Genomic DNA, 19,873 nt, shown 5'->3' on the forward strand with positions numbered 1-19,873 from the left:
TCGACCAATACTTTTCGGTGGCTGAAAATTCGGTCCATCCCTAATGGAAATCCTAATATAAATAACTTGTTCCACAAAAAAAGAAAGTCATATTGCTTTCAAAACAATGTGAGAATGAGTAAATGATGACAGAAATATCACATTTGGGCGAATTATCCCTTTAGCCGCAGAGGAACAGCTCCAGGTTTTAAGCTACCTGAGGATATCAACTGCAGGCTCTCACTATTAAAGTCTAAGTGGCAGCAGTTGTAGAAGAGATCGATCAACAACATCTCACTGTGAAGTGCCTCTGCCATACATTTTTGTAAGTGCATAATTGATTATACAGCTCAAGCGTCACATCCCTCCGGCTACTCCTTCCAGCTCTTTGCTTTTCATCCATGTCCAGATTTTCTGTAACTGCTGCTAACACGGTTAGCTTGAACCTGGATTTTTCAACTTGACCCCTGAAGGACTTCGCCTAATTAGTTCCAAAGAAAAGCACAATTAATCTTTCTTAGTGGATCAAGCTCTTTCCAGAGGACTTCCAGATCTATGGCCACGAAGGAAACCGAGGAACCACTTCCCATTTGGTTTGTGGTTTGATATTAAAATCCTGGCGCCTTTCCCTGCAGCTTGTTTGTTTGCGTGAATGCAATTTTTTAGAAAATCTATTTGGATTTATGATTATTTGCTGAATGTTTTTTACTGTGATAACAAGCAAATTCAATTTGATCGGTAATAAAACTGTGCAGCATGCCAGCTGCAATTTTGTCCCGGTTGATCAGCCCACACAGGCCATCTGATGGAGCTTTCAAGGTATTTATGCATCTCCCAGCTCTGTCTCACTTAGATGAGGAGAAATATAGCGACTGGCCAAATAATACTTTAAGAAATATTAAGTATTAAAAATAAAAATGAAATTACTTACATAATTTACTTACTCTTGTACTGTATGTGTTTTTCTGTACAACAATAGGAGTTATCTAGCAGAATGTCCATGTTTCCAATGTGAATGGTGGCTGCTTGTCAAGTCACATTTTCAAGGTCAAAACTAAATATTGACTTGGGGGGTATTCACACTTGGCAGGTTTGGTTCTGTTTAAACAAACTGGTGTGATTGCTTTGTTAGTGCGGTTCATTTGAATGAATGTGAATGCTGCCATCCAAAACCTTACTGTTCACCAAACAAACGGAGCGAAACCCACCTTCACAGACCCACCGCTTCTGAAGAGCTCTGGTGCAGGTTGACTGAAATACATATGCAACACTGACCAAAGACATCTAAACAAACCAAAACATGTTACAGTTCAGCTAAGGCATTGGAATACCATCTCCTTGCAGCAGATTGTTTGTTTGTGTGTACAGCGGAGTAATTCCAGGTGTTTTTGGACACATTTTAGCTCTTCTCAGCTGGTAAAAACACATTTAGCACAGCACACAGCATTATTTTGGATTTTCTGTAAATTCTGTCACAAAATATATGTGGCAAAAGTTATCCAGTCAGGTTGTGATCTTATCTACATTCCTTTTGGTTTTAAAAATGACAGTGTGAATCCTAAGTGAACCATGACTAAATCTGTCATTTTCTTTTTGGCTCCAGACCAGAACCAAAAGATCCTATGTATGAACACACCCTTAAAGGGATAGTTCACCCACAAATGAAAATTCTGTCATTAATTACTCACCCTCATGTCGTTCCAAACCAGTAAGGCCTTCATTCATCTTCAGAACACAAAAAAATATATTTTTGATGAAATCCAAGAGCTTTCTGACCCTGAATACACAGCAACGCAACTACCACATTCAAGGCCTAGAATAATAGTAAGGACGTCATTAAAATAGTCCATGTGACATCAGTGGTTTAACCGTAATGTTATGAAGCTACGAGAGTACTTTTTGTGTGCAAAGACAACAAATTATGACTTTATTCAACAATTTCAGCAGCACCACACTTATGTGTCATGGAACGTTCTCATGAATGTAAATTGAATATTTTTGTTTTCTTGTGTGTTCTTGTAGGTTCATGACCAGGGCCTAAAATTAACACTCGCCAAGGGCCAAATGCGAGTAAAAATCGTTGTTGGTGAGTATATGTAACACTGTCAGTCGCCAGTTGTCGAGATTCGCTGTTTCTGACGTTAGTGAATAAAACAATCGAACACAAGATCACCGTGATTAGCTGTTCTGCCATAAGCGACAAGAGCGAATCAAATAATGGAATACAACAGCTAAAAAGGTCAAAGCAGTGTGATTGTCAGCTTATCCCTAGACACAGTTCTAATAGCTTTTACCTGGGAAGATATTGCTGCTTCATTTCGGAAGAATAACTTTTCCCTTCTTTATTATTCTTAACCCGAGATTGTGGCGACATATACCTGGGGTTACACCTAAACGGTGCAGTGAAGTATAGTTTGAAAGGCTGCACGTTCGTCTACATGCACATACACTGAACCACTTCAGACAGCGCACCATTAGCGCTTCAACAGACGAAAACACACACAATTATGTCAAAATACGTGGTTTTGGCGAGCTACCTCGTAAACGTATTCTTAAATGAACGTAAAGAGTTTGGAGAAAATCGGATATGTGCCAGATCCACATCTAGGGTGACCACCTGGCAATAGATCTGTTGCGGGATACATTTAGATACATTTTCCACTGTTATGCTATGTAAATACTGATTACATCCATTGTCATATGTGCTGATTAATGTTTTCCGAGCACATGCAAGCAAAAGAAAAAGCGTCTTTTTTTATCGAGAGTTAATAGGATCCACCTGCGAGAGAAGAGATTTGTGCTTACGCATAAGAAAGTCGGGTCTGAAAGCTGCCTCGATTTTTAAAATTGGTTAAAATGAATGGAGAATATAATGTTTTTCCGTGTGCGCTCAGCCATTTTCATTGGTGGTGCCAGATCGTTTGATGAGGTTTGTGCATCCTTTGCGCGGAAACTACGCCGCAAAAAGAATAAATGAAAAGCTTTCTTAAAAAGGAAAAAGAACGCATTGGACATTTTCTTAATATAATAATTAAAAACCAACAGACTGAAGAAAATGTGGGACATTTTCTCAATATGCGACGTGCGGGACAAGGGGTGAAAATGCTATGCGGTACAACACAAAACGGGACAGGTGGTCATCCTATCCACGTCATGTGCATCAGGTTTTAAAGAGAAGGTGCTGCTTTTAATATGCAACCTAACCTGCTGAAGTCTGTCATTGATGTAAATCAAAGAACAAAGGAAAAAATGAACTCATCTCTCAAGTCGCTGATTAACTTTTGTAGCTTAAATAAAGATTAATCTGTATAGTTTTCGCATATATAATTTATAGTTTGTGTGAAGATTGTTTTAAAATCACTTAAATTAAAAGTGATATATTTCCTAAAAGCCTAAAAATAAGATATAATAGCTTTCAATTATACTGTAATGTTGAATGGCTATAATTAATAGGTAAAATTAAGGGGAAAATCCATTTAATGAAGACATCAATAGCAGGACAAATTAAAAACATTGTAAATATGTTTAGTCATTTTAGTAGTAATGACTGCCTGTTTTTGTAAAAAGATTTTAATGGCTGGTAAAAATAAATTTTGGCAATAAATTTTATCATGCAGAAAGTTAGATTTAGCCCCTGTTCATAACATTACGGTTGAACCGTACTTATGTTTTCCAGGAAAGAATAAGGATGGGGTTTGAACAATAAGAAGGTAAATTTTGTTAGAACTTACTTTTCTCTCTGTCTTTCTACTATTTCTTTAAAAACTGCCAAGCTGATCTCTTCACAGTGAGCTACTTCATGAGAAGTGTGCCATTTTGGACATTTTGGGCCTGTTGATGTTCCACTGAAAATATCTCTGTAGCGTTTCACTTTTGTAAAGGTTAAGCTACTTAAACGTCCATTCATACCCCTCCATCGGTAGAGGTCAGAATATAATGTGTGTCCTTTGTTATTATAGTCGGCTGTAGCTGGAGACATTTTGTATTCCTAGAGGGCGCTTGACTTAAAGATCAAAGTTAAGAATTCCATGGATGTTCGTGATCAAATACTTTGAGAGTGTCTGTCTTCAAGTGCTGAAATGAATTCATAACAGCTTATATGTGACTTACTCTGTCCTCTTCAACATACCAAAGCCTGATTCTGGCTGAGTGGGAGCATTAGAGTTGTTGGAAATCAGATCAGCCTGCGGGTACTTTCAAACTCCCTCTAAACCAATTTGACTGATCTGGTAATTACAGCAGGTATGATGGACTGTATGATGGCTACTGTTCTGGAGCTGGTTGTGGTTGTTTTTACAGGTTGTGTCAAGCAAATCATTTGTCACTTTAAAGGGTTACTCCACCCCAAAATTTACATTTTGTCATTAATCACTTACCCCCACATTGTTCCAAACCCATAAAAGCTTTGTTCATCTTCGGAATACAATTTAAGATATTTTGGATGAAAGCCGTGAGGTTTGTGACTGTTCCGTTGACTGCGAAGTAAATACCACTGTCAAGGCCCAGAAAAGTATGAAAGTCATCGTCAAAATAGTCCATCTGCCATCAGTGGTTCAACCATAATTTTACAAAGATACGAGAATATATACAAAGAAAACAAAAATAACAACTTTAATTAACAATTTGTCTCCTCTGCATTACCGTAGTGCCATTTTGGAGAGTATCCGCTGGACGCAAACAACGTACGCTGTTTTGTGTCAGCCACACCACATGAATATGTTTTCTACGTTTATTTATGCTTTGATTCAAACTAAAACAGCGTATCCATGTAACGCAGCTAACATTGAACAGCGTACGCTGTTCGTGTCCAGCGGATACTCTCCAAAATGGCGCTACAGTGACACTTAGGAGACGAATTGTTGGATAAAGTCGTTATTTTTGTTTAATTTCCGTACAAAAAGTAATCTTGTAGCTTTGTAAAATTTTGGTTGAACCACTGCTGGCAGATGGACTATTTTGACAATGTCTTTCATACTTTTCTGGGCCTTGACAGTGGTATTTACTTCTCAATCAATGGGACTCTCGGTTTTTTATCCAAAATATCGTAAATTGTGTTCTGAAGACAAACTAAGCTTTTACGGATTTGGAACGACATGGTGTTAAGTGATTAATGACAAAATTTTCATTTTGGGGTGGAGTAACCCTTTCACCCTTCAAGCTGTAGCAAGACCGGCTGTAGGTAGATTTACTCTTTACTTCTATCCTCTTCTCCTTGGAGGACAATCTTGTAGGGGTCCCAGATAGCACACATACGTCTGCAAGATGTCTGTTAAAGATCACTTGATCTGGAAAGCATCTGCTGTGTACAAACATCTGACAGACGTCTGTAAGATGTCAGTTTGACATACATTCTAAATCATACACATCTTAAAGACATCTAATAGACGTCTATTTGCCATCTAATAGGAAATGTCCAATAGACGTATTGCAGATGAGCAAACACTCTAAAAAAACGTAAATGCACACATCAAATAGATGTCTCCGTGATGTATGTGCTCTCCGAACACTGAGTTCGGAAAGGAAATGATGCGAACTACAGAACCCCTGAAGGGAATAAATACGAGATGTGAGGAAAAAATATATTTCAGTGTTTCCTCTCGCAGTTATATCGTTGGGTAATTATACAGTATATAAATTGCGGGTAGGCAGCTGCTATTAATATGCGGGACATTGAAATTGCTTTTACTTTCACTTTCGAGATTCGCGATCATACATACTCTGTGTAACGTTATTGGCTAGCCTACTATAGAGTGGCAGTACTTACTACACATTTTACAAGATTAGATGTTTGTCAGTGATGCTCAGGATCTGCAAATCCATTGCCCTATCAGTCATTACTCCTTTCTCTGTTTATGTGGTAAGTGAAATTTTCTGTATAATCTAAAAGGGTACAGCTAGCAAGCGGCTAACCATGTCCCTAGTAGCTCCGTCGAACACGTTATTTGTTTTCCGTGCCTTTCCGAATACGGATTCACTGTTCGAGCACATCCGTACTTGTATAGCTCAGGGAAGAAGACTGACAGTTGTGTTTATCTGAAATGAGATATTTTGGTATTCATTATATCTCTCCACAGTTACAATACCTGTTTTGAAAGTCAATCAAACCACTTCTGATTCCTCCTCAGGCACTTGAACATATAACAGCATTGTGTTCTGCTTTGCATCTGTCCCTCTGAAGGATCGAGGCGTATTCTGTATTTGACCGTTCCAGAGGTCCTCGGGAAAATTGAAAGTGGCTGACAAACAAGAAAACATGAAAATCTCTTACCTAAATAACCCTTGAAAGAGGAAGCAGTATTGGATGATCAAATTAATGCTTTATGATACAGAGCCATTTTGAGCTATTTTCTGTCTTGGCTTCAAAGAGCTGAAATGGTTATGAGGCGAGCAGTGAAACTAGGCTTCCAACTGCTTGACATTAAGATAGAAAGCTGTTGAAAGGAGGAGAACAGCAAACCTCCTTATGAATATCTGTGTTGTATCTCTGTAGGATTCTGATCTGAAAGTGTTTTGCAGTTTGCTTAATTGCTGTCAGGCCCAGTTTGTGGATCGTATTCCTAAACCAGTACAAAAGGGTGATTTTTGCGAGGACAAAAATACTGACTCAGCACTGTAATATAGTATAGGTGATTTACATATATACTGCCTCAAATCCATCTTATCCAGGGAGAACCGCAGGTAGAGGTATAGCTTAAAAAGTCAGTTTGATGTATGCTTTATTCTGTTATCCCTTAAATAGTACACATACAGCGTAAAAAGTAGCTTGGTCCATCCTGAATTATTTTTATTTCTTATACACAATGCAGTGCAACTGTTGTTTTTCTCATTATTGATAGTTCATTTCTGTTCTAATAACACTGTATAAGAAGAACCCCAATTTAATGTGAAAATAAGCTTTAGGCCCATTATGTATGGCTTGCCATTATCTCAATTTGTCAGTAGTGGAAAATTAAAGAAGCATGCTGAATTTGCAGAACACTTTTTTTTGGATTAATGGTGTTGCAGGCCACTGCACACATTCAAATGCTGTTATTGCTTACTATCAACGTAAAATAGAGAGGAACTGGGTGACAAGGTCTGTTCCCTGCAGTGAAGGGAGCCTGATAGAATACAGGGGAGAAAATGGCAAGCCCACTAATACAGTTATGATGACAGAAAGCGAGAGGAAGAAAGAGAGAGAGATCAAAGTCAGCCAGATCTGACGCAGGCAAAGCACTCATAGAAAGGGGAAAAGGGCCATCCGATCTTGAGGCGTCCCTATAGCTCAGCAATCTGCATAACATTGGACTATACTTTAGTTTCTGCCATTTTTATAAGCCATTGAAAAGATTTACGAGTGTTCGTTGATGTTCCCAGTGTGCGTTTTCGGATTCCAGGTGAGCTGAGGGAAGGATGTTGAAAGGAGAAAAAAAACATTGGAAGGAGAGTATGACTTTAAAGCTTGAAGAAAGAAAGTGTTTGGAAGCTAGTTTTCTTTTCATTAGCGCATAAAGCTGTTTTTCTGGCGCAAAATGGATTGGTTGTAAAATAATGTTTTCTAATGGAATGTGGCCACCATGCTGTTTATCTGCCAAGATACCTGGAACAAATATCTAGAAAAAAAAAAAAAAAAAACAGATAAAAATAAAAAATAGACGGTTGCCCAGTCCAGAGGGAGATAACACATATTAAAAAAGGGCCCCTCGGGTTTGGTTCAAGCTGTGCTTTTGTATGTATTGTACAGTATAATTTTTCAAAGAATCTTCTTTCTCATCACACTTGCCCTTAAACATTTTTGGAAACTTTTATCAGAAAATAAAAAAATAGATAAAAAACAGTTGGAAGCTGAATCATACTGAAGTCTGTTTCTGACAGAGTACAAGAATAAAGGTCATTTCAACGTAATTCTAATAATTCTCACTTTTTCTCTTAATTTTGACTTTATCTCACAAATGCAGCTTAATATATCATAAAGTGACTTTGTATCTCAGAATGTAACACTATATCTCAAAGTTATATCTTAAATGTTTCTTGTTTTATGTTTTTCTCTAGGTGTAGTCTCAGCCTCAGACATCATGCCTACGGACTATTGGTTGAATGTCTCATGCATATGGCACACAAAATTGGAAACACTTCAGGAGTTTAGAAGCCGTCATAAGATTGGTTGAAATATACAGGGCTTCCGGGAAACTTCTGCCATCAGTCTGAAGGTCTGGCTACGAAAGACAACTCTAGGTAGAGACTGGTTTTCTTACACAAAAATATTTTGGTTATTCGGCTGTTCTTTGGGGTGGTTAGATGCGATGTAGCCCCGCTACCACACAATAAACCTATTAAGCCCAGTCTGATTCTTCAGCGGTTCTTTGGGGTGGTTGATGTGCTACAGTATGTAGCACCACTACTGTATAAAGAACCTGTTAAGCTCAGTATGGTTCTTCAGTGGTTCTTTAGGGTGGTTGAAGTGCTATATGGCACCATTACCATATAAAGAAACTGTTAAGCTCAGTATGGTTCTTCAGCGGTTCTTTGGGGTAGTTGAGGTGCTATGTACTGTAGCACCACTACCATACAAAAAACCTATTAAGCTCAGTATGGTTCTTTAGTGGTTCTTCAGTGGTTCTTTGGGGTTAAGGTGCTATATAGCCATACTACCATATAGAGAACCTGTTAAGCCTAGTATGGTTCTTCAGCAGTTCTTTTGGGTGGTTGATGTGCTATATAGCACCACTACCATATAAAGAGCTTGTTAAGCCCAGTTTGGTTTTTCAGCAGTTCTTTAGGGTGATTGAAGTGCTATTTGTCACCATTACCATATAAAGAATCTGTTAAGCTCAGTATGGTTCTTCAGCGGTTCTTTGGGTTAGTTGAGGTGCTGTATAGCAGAACTAAAGCTCTTTCTAATTCTGATTCAGATTAAGATCAGTATGGTTCTTCAGTGGTTGTTTGGGTTGGTTGAGGTGTTATATAGCACCACTACCATACAAAAAACCTATTAAGCCCGTATGTTTTTTAGTGGTTCTTTGGGGTGGTTGAGGTGCTATATAGCACCACTACCATGTAAAGAAACTGTTAAGCTCAGTATGGTTCTTCAGTGGTTGTTTGGGGTGGTTGAGGTGTTATATAGCACCTCTACCATACAAAAAACCTATTAAGCCCAGTATGGTTCTTCAGTTGTTCTTCAGCGGTTCATAGGGGTAGCTGAGATGCTATATAGCACTGCTACCAAATAAAAAAACTATTAAACACAGCATGGTTCTTCAGCGGTTCTTTGGGATGGTTGAGGTGCTGTATAGCACCACTACCCTATAAAGAACCTGTTAATTCTTTAGCGGTTCTTTAGGGTAGTTGAAGTGCTATATGGCACCATTACCATGTAAAGAAACTGTTAAGCTCAGTATGGTTCTTTGGAGTGGTTGACGGGGGTTATATTTTAGACAGTTATTATCTATTTTATTATATATTTCAGTCAGTTATTTTAGACACTGTTATCGGCATATGTTGAAGTAGATTCGTCTCTTGTCGTCTCTGAGAGAATATGAGCTGTTAATGCAGCATTAGAAAACTTTGTCAGTTGTTTTTACTTTCGCTTTCTGTATAGTGAATTGACTGAAGTTAAGACGTACACCAGCATAACTAATGCACAATGTTTTCACGTTTCTTGTGTGATATCCATTGACTCGCCTTTGTGGTTTAAAACAGAAATATTTCCAATATTGCGACGTAACCGCAAACCCCCATGCGTATGTATCTTAAATGAGGGGAGACATGAAAGAGGAATCAACTCGGTATGCCGCGCTGTCTGAAACACGTCTCTATGCTTGTGTGCGCTTTGGGTGTGTGCAAGAACAGAGCGTAAGTAACAGTAGAAATTCTTCTGCTATATAGAACCACTACCATATAAAGAACCTGTTAATCCCAGTATGGTTCTTCAGTGGTTCTTTGGGGTGGCAGCACTACCATACAAAAAACCTGTTAAGCCCTGAGGAGAATGGGGTTCGTATTGTAGCACTATTGGTCAAAGGTGCTCTATAGTACCTTTAAAGATAGGTGCTATATAGCACTTAGAGTGGTTCCCTTATAATTACAAGCCAATAAACCACATTTAATGCTATTTAGCATCAGTTTTAAAAGCATTAATTGTCCCAAAGGAAAATATGGCCTTATGGGATCTTGTTTTTCTTAGAAGAGTAAATATACTTAATTCTACATGCCATTTTTTGCCCACATTTTCACTCTTCTCTGCTATTATCCTGGATAATCTTCATTGCATCCCTCACACACTTTTTGCCAGTAGAGTTGTACTAATCGACTGTGGCAGCTAGTAAATGATGTTAAAAACAACTTGAATCACTTGGTGAAGGGCCAGTTAGCGCTTTTCTATCTGACCGAAGCTCCTGCAAAGAGTAATAACAGCAAACATCCACTAAATATACCGTTCCAGTGAAGCTTGTAAGGCAACGTCATGACAAAATATTGCTTTCATTACTTTCCTGTTTAGGAGAATATGTGGTCTAGTAAGTAAACTATTCAGACATCCTGTGTTAGAGTTTATAAATTGACAATGATTTAGTGTTGTCGACGGTAGATTTTGTTGCACATATACATTATGGTTTATTTTTTAGCTCACTTTAAATTCTCAATTTATGACTGTTTTATTTAATTTGCCTTGTTATTTTGGAAGTATTATTCATGGATATTACCATAATGTTTGTTGTGCTCAGGTGGCAAACAGTATATTCTCATTGTGACTCAGACAAGAGTCATTTTTTCATTTTATTGTATTTGCACCAATTGGTTAGTTTAGTAGCATATTGGGTCTATTGTGGTCTGCCACAAATATCAGTTCATTGGAAACTACATTAATTTTAATTAATGTCATGAGAGTTTCTCCATGTAAAACATTATATAATTTCTGATTTGTAGCAAAATGTGTGTTATTCAGGTCACCTGCAAAATCTTAATCGGAAACATTCATACAGTGATGTATTCATTATGCATTCAATTTATTTGATATTAAAAGCCATGTCATCAATCGGGATGGTATTTGGCGCGGTAGATGGATGTCTGCATGATGTAAATTGTTGCAACCTCACCGCTGCTGTTGCTGGCTCAACCTGGTCACACCCTGGAGCTGGGAAACGTCCCATTTTCCCAAGTTGCTCCTAATCTGGAGTGATAGTGTGGACTGCAACGTTTTTCCTGCTGGCGCTGTCACAAGCCTGCCCTCCACATGCATAATATCCATGCAATTCTGCCCCTGACAGATACTTGCTATAATCTCCTTGAAAAGCAGCATTTACACAATAGGAAAGTCTTGGAGCTGTGGATTTGACTAACATGGAAAAATAGAGAGGGGCTTAAATTTCTGGACATCTATGCAGAGGAACACCTGGATGGGTTTTGCTTGTATTTAAATGTATTATATTGATTAAAACTGAACTCACTATAATTTGCTTTTACTTATGTTATTAGGCTGCAAACTTAATACACTACCAACCAAAAGTTTGGAATAATTTTTCTTTTTTGGATCAACAAAGGGATGCGTTGAATTGATCAAAAATGGCAGTAAAGACATTTATAATGTCACAAAAAAGTGTGTGTGTGTGTCTGTGTGTATGTGTATGTATATATATATATATATATATATATATATAAATCATTTTTGCTGCCTAATGTTTTTTTTTTTTTTTTTTTTTTTTTTTTTTTTATGGAAAGTGGGGATACTGTACACTGTCATTCAAATGTTTGTGGTACGATTTTTTGTTTTATTTATTTATGTATTAAAGAAATTAATACTTTAAATCAACAAGGATGCATTGAATTGATCAAAAGGGCAATATAGACATTTATAATGTCACAAACAAAAATATTTCTATTAAATGCTGAATTGTCTATTCATCAAAAAATCCTGAAAAAAATGTATCACAGTTTTCAACATTATAATAACATTAAAAATTAAACACCAATTATACTTTTTATTTATTTATTTACTTTTGAAGTCTCACATGCTCACCTAGGCTGCATTTATTTGATCAATAATACTGTAACTACAGTAATATTGTGAAATAATATTAGAATTTAAAATAACTGTTTTATTTTGTCTTATTTTTTTATTTTATATTTTAAAATTTAATTTTTGCTAGTTTTTTTTCTGTCTAATGTTTTTTTGTGGAGAGTACATCTATCATTTTTATGTATTATTTTTAATTAATACGTCTATTCAAAATGGATGCATTAAACTGATCAAAAGTGGCAGTAAAGGCATTTCTAATGTCACAAAAATATTTCTAGTAAATGCTTTCAGTTAATCAAAAAATCCTGAAAAAAGTATCTCTCTATATATACATAGGTGTGAATGTATGTATGTATGTATATATATATATATATATATATATATATATATATATATAGATTTTAGATCAGTAATTTTATATTGTAACAACATTTCACAATATAAAAGTTTACCGTAACAGTTGACTATATTTTCGATAAACTATATGTAGCCTTGGTGAATCCAGTAGAGCACTGTTATTTTAAGTGCCATATTTTCCTCACTACATAATCTTTTAGACAATATGTCATTTGTGATGCCATGCTCAGATTTCTAGTTTTCTCACTGGGATATCCTTGTTGAATGACACAGGAGTGCCAGAGCTGCTGGAAAGGCCTCATTTGCATATTAGATTATGTGTTTGTTTGTTAGGCTTGTTTTCTGGGAGACATGTTCTGGTTGACTGATGCTGTGACAGCCCTCGTTTGCAAGCTAAGGAAGTTCAATGGACTTCCTGTGGGAAGCATCCGGGAATCCTTAAGCAGGTTCCTCCACACTTGGATGATCCTCCTTCTCCTGTATGAGGTCTGGGCTTTGGCTCTCTAGCTATGTAAGGCTCTGTAAGAACCACAGCTTAGATCTGCAACAGCTTGTTGGGATTGAGCTTCTGCTCCACCCTACAGCACATTTCAATCAACAGAGCTGGGGGTTTGAGACCAGCAAAACAAACATTTACTGTATAGAGAGAGAGAAAGGGAGACGGTCAGGGATTTTTCGTGCCTAAGGGTTGAAGTTAGCTCTGTTGATGGTATCAAAGATGTTTGTTTGCACTAGAGACACAGTTTTTCTTTCTTACTCTACAAGCGCACCATTTTTATTTCTAATTCATTGTTTTTTTGTTTTTTCTTTTTGTATTGCATAGTGATGATGTAGTTCCAGGGTTGTTTTATATATACAGCAATGCAACAATGAGAAATTTTCAAAGGTATTTTCAAAATACAGTAAAGGGATTCAAATTTAAAGGAGAAGTTCATCTTTCTTTCTTCAGTCATAAAGAAATTGTTTTTTGAGGCAAACATTTCAGGATTTTTCTCCATATAGTGGACTTTAATGGTGCTTGTGAGTTTGAACTTCCAAAATGCAGTTTCAGTGAAGTTTCAAAGGGCTCTAAACGATCCCAGCTGTGGAAAAAATTTACGATTTATATACTTTTTAACCTCAAATGCTCGTCTTGTCTAGCTCTGCGTGAACTCTGTATTCTGGTTCATGACAGTTAGGGTATGTCGAAAAACTCCCATCTCATTTTCTCCTCAAACTTCAAAATCATCCTACATTGCTGCAGAAGTACCGACCCAGTGTTCACAAAGTGTAAAACGATTTTAAAGTTGGAGGAGAAAATGAGATGTGAGTTTTTTCGACCCTAACTGTATTGACCCGGAATACACAGAGTTCATGCAGAGCTAGACAAGATGAGCATTTGAGGTTAAAAAGTATATAAATTGTACATTTTTTAGAAATTAACAGATCGTTTTGCTAGATAAGACCCTTCTTCCTCGGTTGGGATCGTTAAATTTTAATACTCTTAAATAAGGCTTAATTTTATGAGTAAAATATTCTATAACTACTGATTTAGAGATAAATGTGTACAGTGAGTAAGATGTATTTTCATTAGAGTTTCTAAATAGGCTGAGAATATAATATTATACAATTATCTATAAAAATGCCTTCTCTAGAGTTCATTCATGGACGCTGAATGGCTTTCATGAGGTAGGCTAAATGTAGCTTTATGTGACATTTGCTGTACAAGCTGTTTTACTGAAAGCTTTCCACAAATCTGCTTTCAGGAAGTTCTTCTGTTTTTTTCAGCATACCTTTCAATGTTAATTTATATTATTTTGTGCTTATAGCTAGTGCTCTTACATGAGTAATACACTTCAAACAGTTGCATTATTGAAAATTGAATGCACATCTGATTACTTTCCATTGCACATCCATTGTATTGTATTCTATTGTTCTATTCTTTTTATTCTGTTCACAGTAGTGCTAGTAGTGGTTCGTTTCAGGGCGTTTCAGCTTTTCATGTCACTATGCATAAGACGCATGAGTGACGATCAAAAATGAGTCATCCTAAAATGCAAATAAAGTCACCAAGAAGAATCCTGATATGTTTTGTTTTGACAGCAACTTTGTATAGGACTACCACTGCTGAGCTTTCCTTCACTGAGTTTTGCAGCTTAAACTGCAAGTCTAGCTAAGTGTGATAAAAGACTTCAGGCACCGAGAACGACAGCTGATGGAAACGTATCTGGTACGCAAAGAGAATGTTTACTGATGTCAATGAGAATCGGAAATTTCATCTGTCCAGCCCTCTTTTCCCTGCCTGCTGTGTTAACTCCAGGCAGCGGAGAGGACAGCGAGTGTCGGGTGTTCAAAAAAAGGACGGGAAAAACGTAAGTGGAAGAAAATGGGATTCGTACTTCCACCTGGATGTCTGTCTTTTTTTTGTCCGAGAGACTCTGCCGAGCTATATATCAGACCAACATTCACTATTTATGGTTTATCGAACACAGAGCCTACTCTTAACATCTACCTAAATGAATAGTTCACCTAAAAATCTAAATTCTGTCCTTAATTGCTCACTCTCTGTTGTTTCAAACCCGTAAAACCTTCGTTTATCTTCAGAACCCAAATTAAGAAACTTTTGATGAAATCCAAGAGCTTTCTGACCTTGCATTGACAGCAACACAACCACCACGTTCAAGGCCCAGAAAGGTAGTAAGGACATCCTTAAAATAGTCCATGTGACAACAGTGGTTCATCCTTAACGTTATGAAGCTACGAGAATACTTTTTGTGTTCGAGAATACTTTTTGAGCACCAAAAGTATTCTCTTAGCTTCATAACATTAAGGATGAACCACTGTTGTCACATAGACTATTTTAATGATGTCCTTGCTACCTTTATGGGCCTTGAATGTGTAATTTGCATTGCTGTCTATGCAGGGTCAGAAAGCTCTCGGATTTCATCAAAAATATCTTAATTTGTGTTCTGATGGATTTGAGTCGTACGGACTATTTGTGGATTATTGTGATGTTTTTAATCAGCTGTTTGATTCTCATTCTGACGGCACCCATTCACTGCAGAGGATCCATTGGTGAGCAAGTGATGTAATGCTAAATTTCTCCAAATCTTCTGATGAAGAGACAAACTCATCTGTATCTTGGCTTGCCTGAAGTAAAAAGTACATTTTCAGCAAATTTTAATTATTGGTTGAACTATTCTTTTAACAGTTGTTACCTTAAACCACAAAACCAGTCATAAGGGAGAATTATGTTTTGAAATTTGAAATTGAGATTTAAACATGATGAATAAATAAGCTTTCCATTGATGCATGGTTTGTTAGGATAGGACGATATTTGGCTGAGATACAACTATTTGAAAATCTGTAACCTGAACTATCTGAGAAAATCACCTTTAAAGTTGTCCAAATGAAGGTCTTAGCAAGCATATCACTAATCAAAAATTGTTTTGATATACTTACGGTAAGAAATGTACAAAATATCTTCATGGAACATGATCTTTACTTAATATCCTAATGATTTTTGGCATAAAAGAAAAATCAATCATTTTGACCCATACAATGTATTTTGGGCTATTGCTACAGTACTAAGACTGGTTTTGTGGTCCAGGGTCACAAATGTGCAGGACTGATCAAAATCAGACAACCCATGATAACTATATAAGGCGTGGCTGCTTCTCAAAGAGGTCTGTTGATGTCCAAGGGGCAAGTGCCATATGGACAGGAACATGCTGGGCAGTGTTGCTTCAATAAATTGTTGTTGACACTGCCCTCTAGAGATGTGCGATATCGCATTAGTATTGTAGGGCCCTGCCCAGACGCCAGCTCCACTCGCACCAGAAGCTCCACAGCCACTTCATCTAGAGCAGAGAGCAGAGATGCTCTAGAGACGTGCTGTCTTTGGCCATTTATGAGGCCTCAGATTTTGTTTTTCCTCTGCTCCCGTCTGTTCATTCCCTTACGTCACTGCAGCGCCGTCTCATAAATCATCAGAGAGCCTTACCAAGAGTCTTGTCATGACTCCGCAAGCACGTGCGCTCAGAGGGAGGACTAAGCAGGGCAGAGAGTATCCGACTGACACTCTGGCTCGGTTAATAAATATGCAGTAGGAACTATTGCGAGCGAGAGTGTCAGTCAGGTATCGCTGTATGGCTTTGTCTCTTTTCAAGTTTCCTCCGCACATGAAAACAAATACACATTCAAATGAGCCAAATACACAGTCGACACGATATACGTTTTCCAAGCGTCCCAAAAGGATTGCGCAAGAACTCGCCATCTGTGGTGTGGGTCTAGGTGAATACAAAGTGTGTGGCACAATGGAGTTCATCATCAAGAAGACCTTAAACCGCCTCAGGTATGCGCAAGTACACCCACATTTCTTTAATTAGCACTTGTGGCAGGTTGAGTTGGAGAGTTCAGAAATATATTTTCTAATTTGTGCGTTTGATTGAATTTCAGAGCGCCTGCAACGAGGTCTTGACCCCGGAGTATTACATAATATTCTCATCCTTGCTTCCCTTCTTCCTTGTGGGTGTTGTCGGAGGCAAGATTAGCATTTCATTAATGTACTCCCCGGCACAGGTGAAGTGCTAGACTGTATGTATTGTGTGGGAGCTTCCGCAAACTGTTTCATTGATGGTACAGACCCATATGGCCACATTAACCTTTACAACGATTATGCAATACACTTGGCTCACTAATCTATTTGTCTACCAGCATGAATAGCATTGCCTGTTAAATCATGTCCTTGGTCAGCATGCAGTGTTGTATAATTTTATAAGGCCTGTAAAATAATTCTCACTGTTTTTATGATAATGGCGATAGTGTATAGATCCAGGAGTGTGTCGAGATGGTGGTCCTATATGAATGCTCTAAAATTTGATTGCCTGGCTGAGTTGTTCAGAGGCGGGAACGTTTGGTCAGTTTAGAGGCACATTTTTGTTTAAATGAAGAGTGAATTTTCATAATTACCTCATGATTCAATTAATTAACTATCAATTTGTTATGAGCCAGGTGTACAGTATTTTTATATGTTCTGCATGTAAATAAAAGGCTGCAATTCTGGATTTTTTTAAACATATTGTAAACAACATAAACGGAAACGGAATCCATTTTGTCATCCCGTGACCAGAATCGTTTGAAAAGCCAGTATATTTTACATATATTAACTTTTTTTTTAGTTTTTGTGGATGGGTGGGGTTTTATTTTAGTACATTTTACATTCTGGTTCTGCCATTTTCTAAGTTATTAAATGACATTTTTAAAACGTAAATATTCAATTTCCGACACCTTACATACGAATCGTAACCTAGTTTTTTGCGTGTTTTTTCACCATTTTTATCTTCTCAGACATCCCTGTTGACCCACATGCATTAAAACTTAGTAAAACATGAAAACTCACTGAGGCTGAGTGGGGTTCATTTGCAGATACCCTAGGTGACGCTGTTCGTAGAAACATTTCCAGCACTTGATCTTTCCAGGTTCTATGCAGTTAATGCAGGGTAAGGCATCGCACCACGTATATGCCTATAATGATCTTTGAAAACCTTTTCAGTGTGGGGAAAAATCCAGCAGGAATAAATCGGCTTAGTGGACAGAATTAGAGGGGAAGGGTTTGGAGCCAGGGTAGGATTAAGGAAAATTGTGTGAAATAAAAAAGCGAGTGATCACGAGTGACTCTGTTCGTGTCTGTTTCTGGAGGGAGGGAGGGAGAGAGAGAAAGAGAGCGAGAGATTTTCATCCAAATCCATATCTATTTTTTAATCCTCGTCTGTGCGTAAACGCTGGTTGCAGCCTTCGCGAGGAGACTATTCCACAATGCAACGCTTTTAATAATCTTTACGCAATCTTCACCATCTCCACATCCTTTTGAGTGCGCATTTGTTTTAAACTTAAATCTTCCCTCCGACACTTGGACAGCATCATGACCAGTTTGTGGGATCGCATCCCTTTGGAATGGTGGGAATTACGCGGCGAGCTGCCGGAGAGCATGTAAACGCAAATGGAGTTTGGGATTTATTGCAAAATATGGGAAAGATGACCGTCTTGTCTTTGTGTTTTCTCTTGTGCGCTGATCTACTGCAAGTAGCTGTTGGTAAGTAATTGTTATGTTGTCTGTTTCATCATACTCGTATGCGCTACATAGTAGAAAACACTTCTGCACAGCGTTTCGCATTCTGCACACACATATATTCTCCTCAGAAACCGCCGCGTCCACATATTAATACGTCTTTCATATTTACTTAGATCAAGTTTGTCCGTTTTATCCAAGACGCCGCTTAGTTTGGATTCTCCGAGAATATCGCCGCCTCAGCCACGGCACTTTGGGGTAGTGTTGGCGGGGTATGGGCACAGACACTGGGTGAATGTCATTTTTCATACGGTACATTGTGAAACAGCAGGACGTTTGAACATTCTGACGCCCAGGAATAAATGAGGCTGAACGCATTAGTGCCAAGAGCTATTGACTTTAACCCTGACCATATTTATTATTTCATAGTCGAATCTCATGACTGCAGATGCACAGTTTGATTACTTTTTGTTGGAAATGTGAAGAGACATACATTTTTAGATGAGCCGAGACATACCTTAATCATAAGTCTCTCTCTCTCTCTCTCTCTCTCTCCGTGTGTGTGTGTGCGCCTATATATATATATATATATATAGTGTTGCATTATGGGATTATGCGTTTTTGTACAATCATTGATCATTTTCTTATTTTTATTAATTTCTTCTGATGAAGTTGACCCCCCATAAAATTCAAAATTTGAACTTCAGCAAAGGATGGTGGTAGACTTCAAAAGTATATTGACATTTGGCTGACTGTTCGTTCAGTATTGTACTACAGTTCAGTCATACGAGACGAAGCAGATTGTGTCTTGAAAATTACTGACAGATTTCTTTTAAAAGTAGACTCTCCTGAAAGTCATTGAATAATTCCCATATTGAACCAATAGTGTTACCTAACACAGTTGGTTGCATTGTGTTCTTTCCTTCTGTACTGTAATGCAAACCTACATAAAACATAAAAACTGTCATTTTGCTGTAAAAAAAAAACTATTAATGTGGAAGTCTGAGTAGTAGCCAGGTATGTGTTGTGAATTCACACTGAATAGCTTTCGCCCTTATTTGACTCTCACGTGATGTTCTTCAATGCTAATCATTCCGTTACATGATCCCACAAAGTTCAGCATGTATACTTTAACAGTCTGATACCTGGAGGAAAATGTTGATTGCTGATTATTTTCTTTTCTCTTGCAAATGCATATGTTGATATAGAATAAAATATATTTTATTCTATATGCTTATTATATTTGTTAAAGCCAATAACAGAAGTGAATATACAAGCTTTTTTATACTCCGGGTCCTTGAGTTAACTGAAAGTTTGTATGGGGCATCCCGGGAACTGTAAATGTTGAAATCCCCAGTTGTAGTTGATGATTGATGTGTTGAGGTCTAATCTCAGGACAACATCTGGCACGTTTATGGTACTTATCTTCACTCCCGCCCAGCTGTTTTCATTCTCCCTGTATTGGAAGATTACAAGTCCTCATGCAAAAATCCCAC

At 37.6% G+C, this 19,873-nt stretch overlaps 2 protein-coding genes across 3 annotated transcripts in view; both read left to right on the forward strand.

The window, feature by feature from the left end:
* arhgef10la (Rho guanine nucleotide exchange factor (GEF) 10-like a) overlaps positions 1–19,873 on the forward strand; it is a 412,439-nt gene that overhangs the window by 292,490 nt on the left and 100,076 nt on the right. The window lies entirely within an intron of this gene.
* igsf21a (immunoglobin superfamily, member 21a) overlaps positions 17,806–19,873 on the forward strand; it is a 290,573-nt gene continuing 288,505 nt past the window's right edge. For both annotated transcript variants that reach the window (XM_051122271.1, XM_051122272.1), the window contains exon 1: positions 17,806–18,401. In XM_051122271.1, the coding sequence (XP_050978228.1) occupies positions 18,263–18,401 (139 nt within the window). In that variant the 5' untranslated portion in view covers positions 17,806–18,262. The remainder of the gene's footprint in view (positions 18,402–19,873) is intronic.

The sequence above is a fragment of the Labeo rohita genome, chromosome 11 (genome assembly GCF_022985175.1).
Source record: "Labeo rohita strain BAU-BD-2019 chromosome 11, IGBB_LRoh.1.0, whole genome shotgun sequence".
Classification (NCBI taxonomy): domain Eukaryota; kingdom Metazoa; phylum Chordata; class Actinopteri; order Cypriniformes; family Cyprinidae; genus Labeo; species Labeo rohita.